Source organism: Danio rerio, chromosome 22 (assembly GCF_052040795.2).
Source record: "Danio rerio strain M-AB ecotype USA chromosome 22, GRCz13ab, whole genome shotgun sequence".
Taxonomy (NCBI): Eukaryota; Metazoa; Chordata; class Actinopteri; order Cypriniformes; family Danionidae; genus Danio; species Danio rerio.
Window position 1 is genome coordinate 31419889 of NC_141042.1, and position 14807 is coordinate 31434695.

The 14807-nt window shown below is 38.9% G+C and overlaps 1 protein-coding gene across 1 annotated transcript in view; it reads right to left on the minus strand.

Annotated features, from left to right (window-relative positions):
* Nucleotides 1-3627: 3627 nt before the first annotated feature.
* The window catches only part of si:dkeyp-34c12.1, a 33725-nt gene continuing 22545 nt past the window's right edge, over nt 3628-14807 (minus strand). Inside the window, 1 exon segment of the mRNA NM_001104944.1 lies at nt 3628-3936. Coding sequence (NP_001098414.1) covers nt 3928-3936 — 9 coding nt within the window. The 3' untranslated portion in view covers nt 3628-3927.

Below are 14807 nucleotides of genomic sequence, written 5' to 3' on the forward strand. Positions count from 1 at the left end.
ACTTCCTTTTATCTCTCTACACAGGTTAAGAGTCTGGGGGCTCTATTTTGACGGCCCATGCGCAAAGCGCAAAACGCAGGGCGCAAACGCTTTTAGGGCGTGTCAGAATGCATTTTTGCTAATTTAAGGAAGGGAAAATCCACTTTGCGCCGCAGCGCATGGTCTAAAAGGGCTGAGTTTATTTTCTTAATGAGTTATAGGTGTGCTTTGAGAATAAACCAATCAGAGTCTCATCGCATTTGCTATTTACATGATGTAAAGTAAGTGTAAGTGGAAAAACTGAGCATTTCACAAGCAAACAGAAAACAGTTAAACAGAGCATCTACCAAGAATGAGAGATAAATGATCTACTTTCACTTTCGCTCTCGTGGAGAGGGAAACCTTTAGGCAGACATCAATTAGTCTATAAATAATTAATTTTGTTTGTTAAGCGCAAATATTTGTTTCAAAACTATTTCTAAATTCAGTCCTAATTTCCAGCAAACGAATAAATCAACAATAATAACGAAGTGTGTTCAAAAACCTGAGTTATATCCTAAAACACATGCAGTGCCCCATATGGTCTAAAATCTGCAGGTGGGCAAATCTAAGCTTGTTTTTAATAAAACAAAAAATATAAAAATGGATATAATAAATAATATATTATTAATATATTGCCTCCCGACATAAAAGCAGTGGTTTTTCATATTTATGTAGGCTAGAAAATAATTTGTTTTGTAATATTTTAACCCTTTATATCCTATATATATTCTTATTATATATTATATATATATCCTTAATATTTTTTTTCATATATAAAGATATTTGCGTATTGCTCTACATTTTCCTGTGTGTATTAAGCAGTGTGTAAGCGAGGCACAACTTTGTGCTCGACTTTAGACCGGGTTTGTTTTGGTCTATTGAAAAATCTATTATAGTTTCTCAAAATAGCAATGCGCCAGCAGTGCGCCTCAGAACACCTTCATTTTAGCCTATGGGCGCACATATGAGCGCAAATGCATTTGCTATTTAAACAGCGTAGCGCAACGCCTCAAAACGACTCTTTCGCCAAGCTAAAACTAGCAAAAGACTATTTTAAAAATCTTGATTGATTTCTCAGTGAATATAGACAATGTATTTAGGTGTGTTTAAACAAAAAAAATTTATTAAACAGATTTATTTATAAAAATAATACTTTAATCACCAAATATATTTAGAAACTGAACAATAATACAATTAAATTCCAGTAAAATATAGCAAAAAAGTACAGCCCCCCCACCACATCTAAAGTTCTACTTCATTTGGATAGTGATTAACTAAAGTGTAGTTTTGTCAAGATACTGGAAATTCTAAATTCAATACCTCGCATAATATTGATTTTCAATAGTCTACTATTTTTTGATATAATAACAATTGTATCAAAAATAGTACAAAAAAATGAAAATACAGATCTATATGCTAGAAATAAGTTTACTTCAAATTTCTTTAGAAGAAGATTTTTTTTTAGTTTTCCTCAAAATAGGTTGATGTGGACATTGTAGCAATTTAAATGCATGTAATTGTAACCTGCCCGTCCTATGCCACCCAACCCACTCCAAGCTGAGATCGAACCACCGACTTTCCACATGGGAGTCGGTTGCTTTAACAAGGAGGCTAAAGACCATAGCCTCTAGCGTTTGTCGCTAGAGCACCTTTAGAGGTCAGAGGAGTGAGGTTTACCTGCACAGCACTTACTAACTGGCCTTTGCTACACTCACCCCCCTAAACCTCACTCCCATCTGGGTCACGGCACCAATGTAGCCGGGGCCAGTCTTAACGGCTCGACTACCCCTCTGCATTGTGTTGTGTAAAGTAAAGAGCTGAAGTCTGTCTGCAGGTTCAGCGTCTCTTTTATTCAAGTGCTGCACAAACAGAGAACATGCAGTTATGATTCTCTTATAACTCCTCTTACACCTGCTACTGCTCGCTCTGCTCTGTCCTCCGACAGACTGAAGCAAAGGTGCGCTATGTCACTGACGTCACCGCGGCAACGCACGTCAATGATGTCATCACACTTACGCGTCAAAACAAAAATAAAATTATCTTTTATTTCCCTCATAATATTAACAACAAAAGATATTGCTTGAATTTATAACGAAAACATAAATTAATTTAATGCCTGTTACATAATGCCTGTTTCATTCATACTTGAGCAGAAATTCCACATATGCCTCACAAAAGTAATAGAACATTCCAGAAAATCCCTAATATGGATGAAGGAATCCAGCTGATGTAGTTGAATGAATGAAAATAAGATCTGAATAATCTTTTTTTCACTTTATTCGAGTGCCTTGGAGTCTTGGACAGATTCTTGTTGCTGTTTTGATGAAACATAAAAAGGCTTTAACTGATCATTTACATGACTGCGACAATAAATGGTATATATGTGGTCTTATGACATCTTAGGTATTTTCATAAGAATAAATTCGATTTATAATTCGGTGCTAACTGATATAGCATGTTATAATAGAAGCTATACAATAATAAGCTAGATGCATTAACTCACTGTGATTTAACTTTTACAAAAACAGATGTGTCTGGCTATATCATACCTAGATAATATGTCTCGATATCAATATCATATGTAGAAAGCTAGTACAATTTATGATTTTCTGACCAATTCGTATGTATTTGCATTGATATGATGCACATTTGATTGATTAGTTATTTTATTTCACCAAAACTACACACATTTTATACTGTGAAAACATATATTAAGCTTCATCAGTAGTTAACTATTCAGTTTCTCTAAACAGTAGTATTATTACCTCATCAGCTCCTGCTCCTCAAAATAATGAATGAATTATGATGACAGGATTTTTTAACACCATGTGACAACAGTACCACTCCCACCTGCAGGTAGAAACAGGTTTTGCTGAATTGCTGTGTTCATTTTCAACCCATCTTTGCTCCGCTCACAGGAAGTTTTGCTGCAGAGCTTAAGTTCATTTTAGACAATCAGGCCTTTGCATTTGTATCAGGTTTATCTACTTCTGCAAAAATGCTTCATTAGTATGCAAGGCATATCACATGAGAAGAAGTTTGGGTAAAATATATTGCCTTAGCAATACAAAAACAATTGTTTAATAAAGGAAGCAATAATACAAAAAAATGTATTGACTATTGAAAGTCTTATTTTGTTTTATTTCAGCTAGAATAAAAGCAGTTTTTAGTTTTTAAAAAAAATCATTTTAGGGACAAAATTATTAGCCCCTTTAAGCTATTTTTTCGATAGTCTACAGAACAAACCATCATTATACACTAACTTGCCTAATTACTCTAACCTGCCTAGTTAACCTAATAAACCTAGTTCCTAGTTAAGCCTTTAAATGTCACTTTAAGCTGTATAGAAGTGTCTTTGAAAATATCTTGTCAAATATATATTTTTTTAATTTAGGACATTTTAATACTTTTTAAGACTGTAATATTAAATGTGTATGTATTAAAATGTGGGCTGTTTTGTAGAACATATTTATGCAAATATACTTAAATATATTAGCTTTTTTGTTTATTATTATGAAATATACTTTACTAAAAAATACATCTTTTTTCTGTATGTAGTGTGACAGATGCAAATATTTCCTCGCCACTATCATCACACTAAAGGCGTTTCACTCTGTCGCTTTCCGCCGATGGTTTATTTTTGAATACCGAGACCATGAGCGTCTCAGACTGCTGCACAAATATTCCAAACACATATTGGACAAATCCTCATCCAGCCGCGTGCCAGTGTACACAGCGCAGACTCCGTTCTATCTGTCAAGCCTGGCAGGAACGGAGATCGCTGCAGGCCGGGAGATTTACGCTAATCAAAGCCCGTCTGGATGAAGATAGAGGCCGATGATGGAAGACGAGTCTCCTGGGTGTCGTACAGCTTCCTGGGCAGAAGCTAACATCATCCGTTTCTCCTCACAATTTCTAAAGAGGATTGAGAGGGTGAATAAGGATTTATTCATTAAATGTTAACAAACTGTTTTCTTTACTCATTTGTTCTGGATATGTTTAAAATATTAAAAGTAATCAGTTACAGAAAAATCACTTTTAGATGGCAATGTGCTCTTGTGTGTATAAACAGACAGTTGAAGTCAGAATTATTAGCCCTCCTGAATTATTAGTACCCCTGTATATTTTTCTACCCAATTTCTGTTTAACGAAAAGATTTTTTTCAACACATTTCTAAACATAATAGTTGTAATAACTCGTTTCTAATAGCTAATTTATTTTATCTTTGACATGCTGACAACATATTATTTTACTATATATCTTTCAAGATAGTATTCAGCTTAAAGTGCTGTTTAAAGGCTTAACTATTAATTAAGTTAACTAGACAAGTTAGGGTAATTAGTCATTGTATAACAGTGGTTTGTTCTGTAGACAATCAAAAAAAATTATTGCTAATTAGGGCTAATAATGAACTGCACCATACCTCCTAGCATTATTTAGCTAAACACACTAGCTACTACTATACACCCTAAAACCACTATTGCATTAGGCCTGTTGTGGCTTAATAGGGCACTTATGGCCCATTTCCACTGAGTGGTATGGTATGGTTCGGTACGGTACAGTATGGTTTGGTATGCTTTTATGGCCGTTTCCACAGTAAAAAGGTACCTAAAAGCCAAACGTACAGTACCACTTAATGGGTACCCTTTTGAAAGAGTACCTAGCACAACAAACAGTGAAGCGAGATGCGTAGCTGAACGCTATTGGTTTACAGAGAAGCGTCACTAGCACATGCACAAGCTAGGAGAATGAAAACAAAGGAAGCAGCATTTTTAGATACACAGATGAGACATTGCATCATAAAAATATATATACTGTATAAAATAACGAGCCATGGTCAACCCGAGCTCAAACAAACTCGTCGTCATCTTGATAAACTAACCACCAAACCACTGTGCCCCGTAACTGTGCGTTCACACCAAAAGTGTGACCACTTTGTGACCACCAAAAGTAGCGAGAGCGTCAAAGTAGTCGGAAATCATTCATTTTCAATGAGAGCCGGCGGTGATAAGTAGTGAGGAGCAGCGCAGCGCGTCTTCGCCAGTATGGGCACCGAGGAGAGTTGAAATTAAGTCGACTTTATGGTAATGAGCTATGACGCGGTTCGGCGGCAAGCAATCAGAATTAAGAAGTTTACTGCTTGAGAGGAGTTCAGAGAACACAGACCTGTGAACTTCCGACCACAGTTGTTTCCAAGGGTTTGATTATTGCGGTCGCGGGATATTCAATTATTTACAATGATTTCTTACAGGAACATGCATTAAATAAGTTACTGGCGAGTTACTGAAGTGCAATAATGTTAGATATATTTATCTTTAAAAACGCGGGAATCTCATGCGACAGTACAAAACAGTATTGCTGCTTCAGGATATTTCAGACATATAGACACATTGGGTATTTAAGTGGAGAAAAGCCACACCACATGCAACTTGATCTTCTAATGTTAAATGAATTTTATAAAAAGTGTGCAAGATTATCACACTAGAAAGCATGTTTGATGCAGGAATGTAACGGATATGCTGCAATGGCCCCTTTGAATATGAGATCAATGTAGTGAATTTTGAGCGTTGTGGTGAACGGTTTCACTTTCTCCTAATTGCTCACCACGCGACTATATTTGGAATAATGAACTTTTTGAGCAGATGATAACAACATGCGTGTGGTTACTGAAGTGCTTCTGACATCTGATCCTTTCAGAAACGGACAAACGTGAAAGTGAAGCACGAAAAAACAAAGGAAAACCCTGACAAAACAAGCAAAGAAGCAAATGATTGTTTCAGCAACATAAAACATGAACCAACTGCCATGTTTAACCATTATCATCATTTTTTGGAATATTATGAACTCGGAATGGTGAAATTACTTTCTGACAGAGGTTACATGCTGAAGATTAAAGACACAGATAGGAGAATTGCTCTGACAGTAGGATGTATGTTGCATGTTGTTTTTTCACCCAGAAAAGTACTAAATGTATGCTGTGTGTAGCTTTTTTTTTTTTTGTAATTGTTAAGATATCGGAGATTCAAAGTATCTGTGTGTGTTCATATATGTTGCATTTGTTTATTTAGTTTATATAACTGCTGATGTCGACTGAAACCTTTCTGTCTTACACCACACCTACCATTGGTACTCTTTTGGCAGTGGAAATGCAAGCCATTGGACTTGCAAGCACTAGCTCTTGATTAGATTGCAGGTTTGATACTCAGTAGCAGTTGTTATTTGAGAGGAGAACAAATAAAGAAAGCTCTCTTGCACCCTCAGTACCTAACATTGAGATCCCCTTGACCAAAGGGTCCCATGATGCTTCAGCAAAGTGGTTGAACACTACTCATTGATCCTAATGCATATGCACTAACTTGGATGGGTTAAACCAGGGGTGTCAATACTCGGTCCTGGAAGGCCAGTGTCCTTTTAGTTCCATCCTCAACTAAACACACCTGAACCAGCTAATAAAGCTCTTTAGGTATACTTGAAACTTCCAGGAAGGTGTGTTGAAAGAAGTTGGAGCTAAACTATGCAGGACATCGGCCCTCCAAGACAGAGTTTGGACACTGCTGGGTTAAATGCAAGTACAAATTCCAAGTATGTTTTACCATACATGGTGGTCATAATGTGTCATTTACTATGACATCATACACAAGGGCTCGTCCTCAGCTATTGTAATCAAGTCTACTCAGTTTACATTTGATCAAGGGGTGATAAAAACTGCAATGTTTACAGATGATGATTATTGAGTTTTTATGATACAATAGTCATTGAGGAACAATGTTTAACACAGACTGCTTTGTGTACCTCTAAAGGGCCAAGTGGTGGAGTGTTTAGTCTGATAGCAGGTTTCAATGCCTGGTATGTTACAATGCATTTTTCCAGAATAACTGGGAAGCAAACAATCCACAAAGAAAAACGCACTTCATGAATTCTCGGGCTGAGGATTTGAAGAATGCAGGGTCTCAGAGTTTCTCAGCTGGACCAGTGACCCCCGTCACCCTCTTCCTATGCTGAGCGGAGTGTGTGTACTTAGACATTGTCCAAATGTTTAGTCTCATGTGCTTTATTCTACTGCCTTTACTGCAAATTGTTGCCAGTGCACATTCGAGACTTCGTTCAGCACTCCTGTTTCCCTCTTCCTCCTGAAACCGCTTTCTTCCTGAAAGCATTCCTCGTGGAGTAGTAAAACAAATTACTTCAGGCCTTTCCTGCTGCCTTGGGTTTAGGCCTTAAATGCAGGCAAGCCAATTTGCAAACATAAATCAACATGATTTACCTACACTTTAAAGGGATAATTCAACTAAAATGGAAGTTTTGTCATCATTTACTCGCCCTCAAGTTATTCTGACCCTGTATTATTTTCTTACTTCCCTAAAACACAAAATTAAGACTTTTTTTTTTTTTTTTGGTTGGGAAGGATTGTCAGTGTTGCTTTTTTTCTACTCAATGAAGGTAAACTCACCGGCCACTTTACTAGGTACACCTTACTAGTACTTGGTTGGACCCCCATTTGCCTTCAGAAATGCCTTTATCCTCATCCATATTGACATGATAGCATCACGCAGATTTGTCGGCTGCACATCCATGATGCGATTTTCTCATTCCACCACATCCCAAAAGTGCTCTATTGGATTGAGGATCTGGTGACTGTGGAGGCCATTTGAGTACAGTGAACTCATTGTCATGTTCAAGAATCCAGTCTGAGATGATTTTCGCTTTATGACATGGCGTGCAATCCTGCTGGAGGTAGCCATCAGAAGATGGGGACACTGTGGTCATAAAGGGATGGACATGGTCAGCAACAATACTCAGATAGGCTGTGGCGTTGACACGATGCTCAATTGGTACCAATGGACACAAAGTGTGCCAAGAAAATATCCCCTACACCATTACACCACCAGCCTGAACCGTTGATACAAGACATATAATGCTTTCATGTTGTTGATGCCAAATTCTGACCCTATCCAAATGTCACAGCAGAAATCAAGACTCTTCAGACAAGGCAATGTTTTTCCAATCTTTTATTCTCCAATGTTGGTGAGCCTGTGTGAATTGTAGCTTCAGTTTCCTGTTTTTAGCACAACATTCTCTGTAAACCCAAGATGATTGTGTGTGAAAATGCTAGTATATCAGCAGTTTCTGAAATGCTCAGACAAGCCTGTCTGACACCAACCACTATGCTACATTCAAAGTCACTTAAATCACATTTCTTCCTCATTTTGATGCTCTGTTTGAACTGCAGCAGATCATCTTGGCCATGTCTACATGCCTAATTGCATTGAGTTGCTGCCATGTGATTGGCTGATTAGAAATTTGCATTAAAGATAGTTGGACCTAATAAAGCAGCCGGTAAGTGTAGATGGATTGTATTATACCTCTTTGGAAGCCATATGATAAACAAATCAAATAAAGATAAATATAAAGTTCAAGCCATATTAAACCCAAAATGAAAATTCTTACATCATTTACTCACCGTCCACTTGTTCTAAACCGGTTTCTTCTGTTGAAAACAAATGAAGATATTTTCATGAATGTTGAAAAGCAGCAGCCATTGGCTTACATAGTATTTCTTTGTTAAAGAAGTCAACGGCTGCTGGTTTCCCACCACATCTTCATAAAATCTTTTTTTGTGTTCAACAGAAGAAAGAAATTAATAAAATTTTAGAACCACTTGGGTGTGAGTAAACAGTGAAAAAATATTCATTTACGGGTCTACTTTTCCTTTAAGACAAAAAGAATCAAGCATTTAAATTGTTTGACCATATTTTTATGCAAATGCTTTGCCTTTAACGCATAGTATTAAGGAAATATATGATTTTTGATGGTGAAGAACATCATTTCACATGCCCTCTATGGACTATGTCATAATAAATGTGTTAGCTGGTGTGCTAGCTTCATAACTCATTCAGCATAAAAACAGACATCATTTTGCGCTTATCTTGAGAAAAGCAGATCTTTTTGTTGACATACCAGTAAGATTGTTTCCTGTCATATAAATACCACTGCAATAAATGTCAGGCAGTCTTGCAATCTCCACTATAAATGCCTGTTGTGATTTAAAGCGAAAATAAAACCTGCGCATGTGCAGCAAGCATAAACTTTGTGTGCTTTTCTTAAATTAGTTTGCATTTAAACATGACAGATATACTTCAATATATCAATATACTTTTAATTCTGTTATTAAATTCACCCTCATGTTATTCCAGACCTTTCTCCTCTTTACAGTAAAACAATATATTTTGCAGAATTTTGACAGTCCATCATTAATGAAGGGAACATCGTCCAAAACAAGGAAAACTCATTATTAAGCCTTTGATGATCAAACAATCAGCTGATAAATTCAAATCTGCCTTCCCACGACTATGGTTGTTTAACCTACTAGTCCTGCTGCACCATTGTCACTAGCATCTGTTGCTTTTTGAGGTCAGAGGAGTGGGGTTATCAGCATAGCACTTCGCAGGCTGGTTTAAGTTACACTCACCCCCCTAAATCTCACTCCCACCCCAGACGAGCCCCCACTGGTCCTACTGCACAAAACCCATGTTGAGCTGTGATTGAACCAGCAATTTTTTGCCTGGGAGTCAATTGCTCTAACAAAGAGGCTAAAGACCATGACCTATAGTGTCTGTCACTCAAGCACCTTTTGAGGTCAGAGGAGTGAGGTTTACCTGCATAGCACTTCGCTAGCCGGCCTTCGTTACACATTTACCCCTCTGAACCTCACTCCCCTCCCGGATGAGCCCCCACTGGTTCTACTGCACCCAACCCGCTCTGAGCTGGGTCCGAACCATCGATTCTTTGCATGGGATTCGGTTGCTTTAACAAGGAGGTTAAAGAACATGGCATCTGTTGCTAGAGGATTTTTTGAGGTCAGAGAAGTGAGGTTTACCTGCATAGCACTTCGCTAGCTGGCCTAAGTTACACTCACCCCCCTTAAATCTCACTCCCATCCCGAATGAGCCTCCACCGGTTCTACTGCACACAACTTGCACTGAGCAGGAATTGAACAGGCAATTTTTGGACCATGGCCCCTGGCGTCTGTTGCTTGAGCACCTTTTAAGGGTCAGTTTAGTGAGGTCTACCTGCATAGCACTTCGCTAGCTTGTCTCCATGATACTTGATCCAATATAGTTATCTTTCCTGTCATAAATAAAGAGTATGTGTGAATTCACAGTACTTCTAAAAGCGCCAGAAAATACCCAAATAATCTACTACTTACAATGAGATTCTGAAGTGTGCATTTAAAGGGCACCTAGGTTTCCCCTTTTTTTCAGATTTAATATAAGTCTTTTGCGTCTCTAGAATGTGTATATAAAGTTTCAGATCAAAATACCCATCAGATTTTTCATTATACCTTTTACAAGATACTGTTTTATACTGATTTCCAGCAGGGGGTGGTTTTGTCGTACTGCGCCTTTAAGCCGAGTTCTGCCCGCCTACTGTTTCTACATGCCTCCTCCCTCAGCTGGGTCAGACAACAGACAGACTTAAAGGAAGAAGGTCTCACGTAGCGTTTGTGAGATACTACAGTAAGAACTAACCTTTACTAATCAGTATTGTGAAGTTGCATTGATGAGTCACACACAATATCGTTACAAAGTTAACGCGCGCACACACACACACACACACATACACACACACACACACACACAGATACACACGCACACACAGGCAGGCAGGCAGGCAGACAGACAGAGCGCGCTTAGCTTAGTTAGGGTTAACCTCAAGTACTGTGTGGATATCTGTTATGCTAATGTACAAAATAAACCTGATTTAACTTCCACAAACCGGGATTGAAGCATCTTCTTTTATAATTGTTCAGACACGCGGCTGTGCTGATGAAGTAAAGCTGAAGTAAAACGCTGTAATTAATTACACACATATTCTGTTTTAAAACACTTTAAACATGTGAAACTTACTCTTAATCACATTTGATGATGATTGCTGATCCTAGCGAACAGAACAGACCTTTTATTCCCGGTTGCTTTGCGTATGTCTGTCTGGTCTTGTTGACATATACACGTGACTACCGGAACATGTTAATGCGCGCAGCTGTCAATCAATTTGATGGGCAGGGGGATCGCACACCTACGTAATGGTGCGATCGATTTGAAAACAGCTCCAATTGGCCGACCCTTTTTCTTGTAGTTAAATTGAAAAAAAAAGGACTGGGTGTGTTCATATCACCCCAGTATGACGGTCTATACTCTATACCAACACACAGATCTGTCCAAACAGCTTGAAAAGTAGATTTTTTACCATAGGTGCCCTTTAATGGAGATTTTACTTTTCAACAAATGGACCCTAGGGTATAGGACTCAAATGGGGCAGAGGAATGCAATATTTACTAAGAGTGACTCAAATGCGAGGAACTCTGAAAGTAACCTTTATGAAAGGGGGGGGGGGGGGTCGCAATGAAGAAAGAAGTACATAGGACCAAGTATTAGCAATACTGCCGCAAAATAATTACTTATTTAAATGAAAAATATCTACTCAGGATCAAATGCTATTTGCCGCCTTGGTTTACAATTTCTATTCCCAAAGTCCTCTTTTGATTTTCCATATACAGACTACTGCCATCTAGTGGTGTGGGAGAAACAGTATACACGTGCCACAGTTGGCTACGGTTTGTAGTCTTTGTGTTGTGTTCAGTATAAAAAGCAAAAGTTGTACAGATCACTTTTGTGATATTGTTTTGAAATGTTCTGAGTGTGTCAACTTTTAAACACTTCCAGAGGTGCGCAGAGTTGAAAATGATTTAGGCTAGATTGCTTGCACTGTATAAATGCTTGTGGATAAATACATTCAAACAGCCATAAAAGACTTTCCTGCCAACCTTTTTTTAGTATTGTAACATATTTCCAATTGAATATTGAACCGAGGACAGGTTTTTATGTAGAAGTTCTTTCTCACAGTTTCTCTCTTTAAGGGATAATTCACCCAATCAATCAATAAACAAAAAATAAAAAATAAAAATTTGTGTCATCCTCCACTTCCAACCCTGTTTGAGATTGTCTCTTCTGTTGAACATAAAGGAAGATATACTGATGAAAGATAAAAAAAAAAACAATAACCATTCACGTCCATAGTAGTTAATTATGGAAACTTGGCTATAGCACTTAGGCCGTACTCACACTAGGTACAGTTGCCTCGAACCGGGCCAAAGCACGCTTGTCCCCCTCCCATCTCCCCCGACGGCCCACGCTCACACCACAAACGGGCCTCGGCACGCTTGTGTCATCGCTGCTGCGCTGTTCAGTGAGAAGCGCTCTCTCACTCAGCAGCACAGTGGAGATTTCTCTGGTTATATCGTTTCAGTTGTTTGTTATGCAGTGACATGCAGTCAAATATTTTGCCAAACAGTCCTTAGGGATGCGGTGACACGCAGTCAGATATTTCGCCGAACAGAACTGCCACTTTTGGCGCTCATAAACAATTATAAATCTCTCGTGCTGCAGGAATAAGGAGGTCGCTGAAGCCGCGCAGCTGTCGTGCAGTGAGGGGTTTGCGTCTTTAATAAACTACGGCAGTTTGCGTTCACTGAACAGTAAGAATGATTAATAAATCCATATGAAACAGCCCCTTAAAAGTCACGTCTCGCTTTCAGTTTCGGGCTTTGGCGCATTTTGCACTCACACACAAGAGTACCGCGCCAAAGCCCAAGTGAACCGCGCTCAGGCACACCTCTTCCAACTGGGCCAGGGCCGGCCAAGTGAACTGTGCTTGAGCCCGATTCAGCACACTCACACTTCTCAAACGATCCGGGAAACGTGCCTGGGCACGGTACGGATGGCATAGTGTGAGTGGCCCTTATTCATTGTTGCTCTTATAGTTGTGTAAATTGCTTCCTTGTCCTCATTTGTAAGTCGCTTTGGATAAAAGCGTCTGCTAAATGACTAAATGTAAATGTAAATTACTCCATTTCCCCAACATTTGAACACTTGAGCGCAAGTAAATGGCGAAGACATAAATTCCGGGGCAAACTATCCATTTCTAAAGGGACTTGTTAAGGATAATCTGTTCAAGCCATTGGACTAACATCATAAGAGATGGAAATCCAATCCAGAGTGGAAGTTATCATATTTTGGTTATAGATAACCAAAAAACACTTTCTTTTCTGAATTAACATGTGCAGATAAATCGTTCACTTCAGCAATAGCATGTCTGCTAACAAATCACATTTTGATTTCATGATGGCTTTCTTACTGCAAACAGGGCCTCATACAATCCACCAGCAGTGTGTTTGACAAGGCTAAGATGATCACAAATTCATTCCAGCAGAATCTTGCTGAGACTTAGGGAGACTGTAGAAGACCATCAAATAATGCTGTCAGACAGCTTCTCAGAACCAGGGCTTAAGTTTTTGGGATGGTTTCAGGGCTGGCTGGGCAATCGGCATGGCTGATTTTACACTTTGCTTACTTGTTGAACCAGCTATGCATGCTTCACACCGCCTGGCCAGACTTCACGCCACTGCTGCCACATTCTGAAGCTAAGCCCCTTTGTCCCTCTAATACACTTTTATGAGATTTTTCTTGGCTTCAAGAGATGACCATACAGTAGATTCTCTCCAAACCAAACCCACAAACATGGGGAGCATGGCAAGTTTTTGCGGTGGTTTGAAGTGACTGTCTTTGCCTAGTCATTAAAGCTCAATGGAGTGAGTACAGACATTTATTCATGGCAATGATTTGAACAAATTCGATTTGGTATGGCTCACTTTTTGGGGCTTTTCCACTGCGTTCCTTTCCTGGTTCCTGGTACTTCTTTTACGCAATGTCCACACGTACACTGGGAGTTTTATAAACTGAGTTTTCCCAGATGTCATTTCAAAAAATCTGTTCACATGAAAATGCACTTTGATGCATGGTAAGGGAATGCCAAACCAACAGGCGGTGATATTACTTTATGCTGGATTTACACCAAATGGGGAATTAAGTATTTTTGCAAGAAAATTGCCGACACGTTAAATGCAAAAGTGAGAACAAAGATGGATTACCTTCTCATGGTGCATTCAACAAAAATTTGCAAACCCAGCCCTGTCCGCCAATCAGAAAAGAGAAAACAGCACACACACTGACGTCATGAGGTGAAAACTATGGATGTAGTGATCACATGAACACATTGTACCCGGAGTTTCTAAAAATCATCACCCTGGCCAGAGTCTTCAGAAAGTTTCTGTTTCAGTCACATGATACTCTATTAATATTAATATTACATGTGAACAAACAGCAAAACTAACTACAAAAATGTGTGATTTTGAAAATACCCGTGTCCATTAGGCTTGGGCGGTATCCAAATTTTGATACCGTCAAACCGCCTCCATATTTTACCCCGGTATCCGGTAATAAAAAAAATGATGACGTAAGGCTCAGACAGCGTCACCAAACTGTTGGCTTGAGCCTAAACCATTCAGAAACTGAATACCTTCTATGCGACCTTAGGCTCGCGGTCAGAGAGAGAGAGAGAGAGAGAGAAAGAGAGAGAGAGAGCGCCAAGCGACGCACAGCTCTCTCTCTCTCTCTCTCTCTCTCTTACACAAACACACACACACACACCTCTCCCGCGATTTATTATAAATTTATTAACACACCGTAAGAAATCTGGCCGGCTCTCGCGGAACAGCAGCGGGAATGCAGAGAGTTGATTCGGGCCATAAAAATTAGGCACAATAGGTCCCGAGTCCGACAGGTACATTTTGATTGACAGCTTTATAAAGCCCTAACCCGTTAACAGCCCAACATTATTCAAATGCTCTCACAGCTCTAATGCATTTTTTAAAGAATGAGTCATTTATA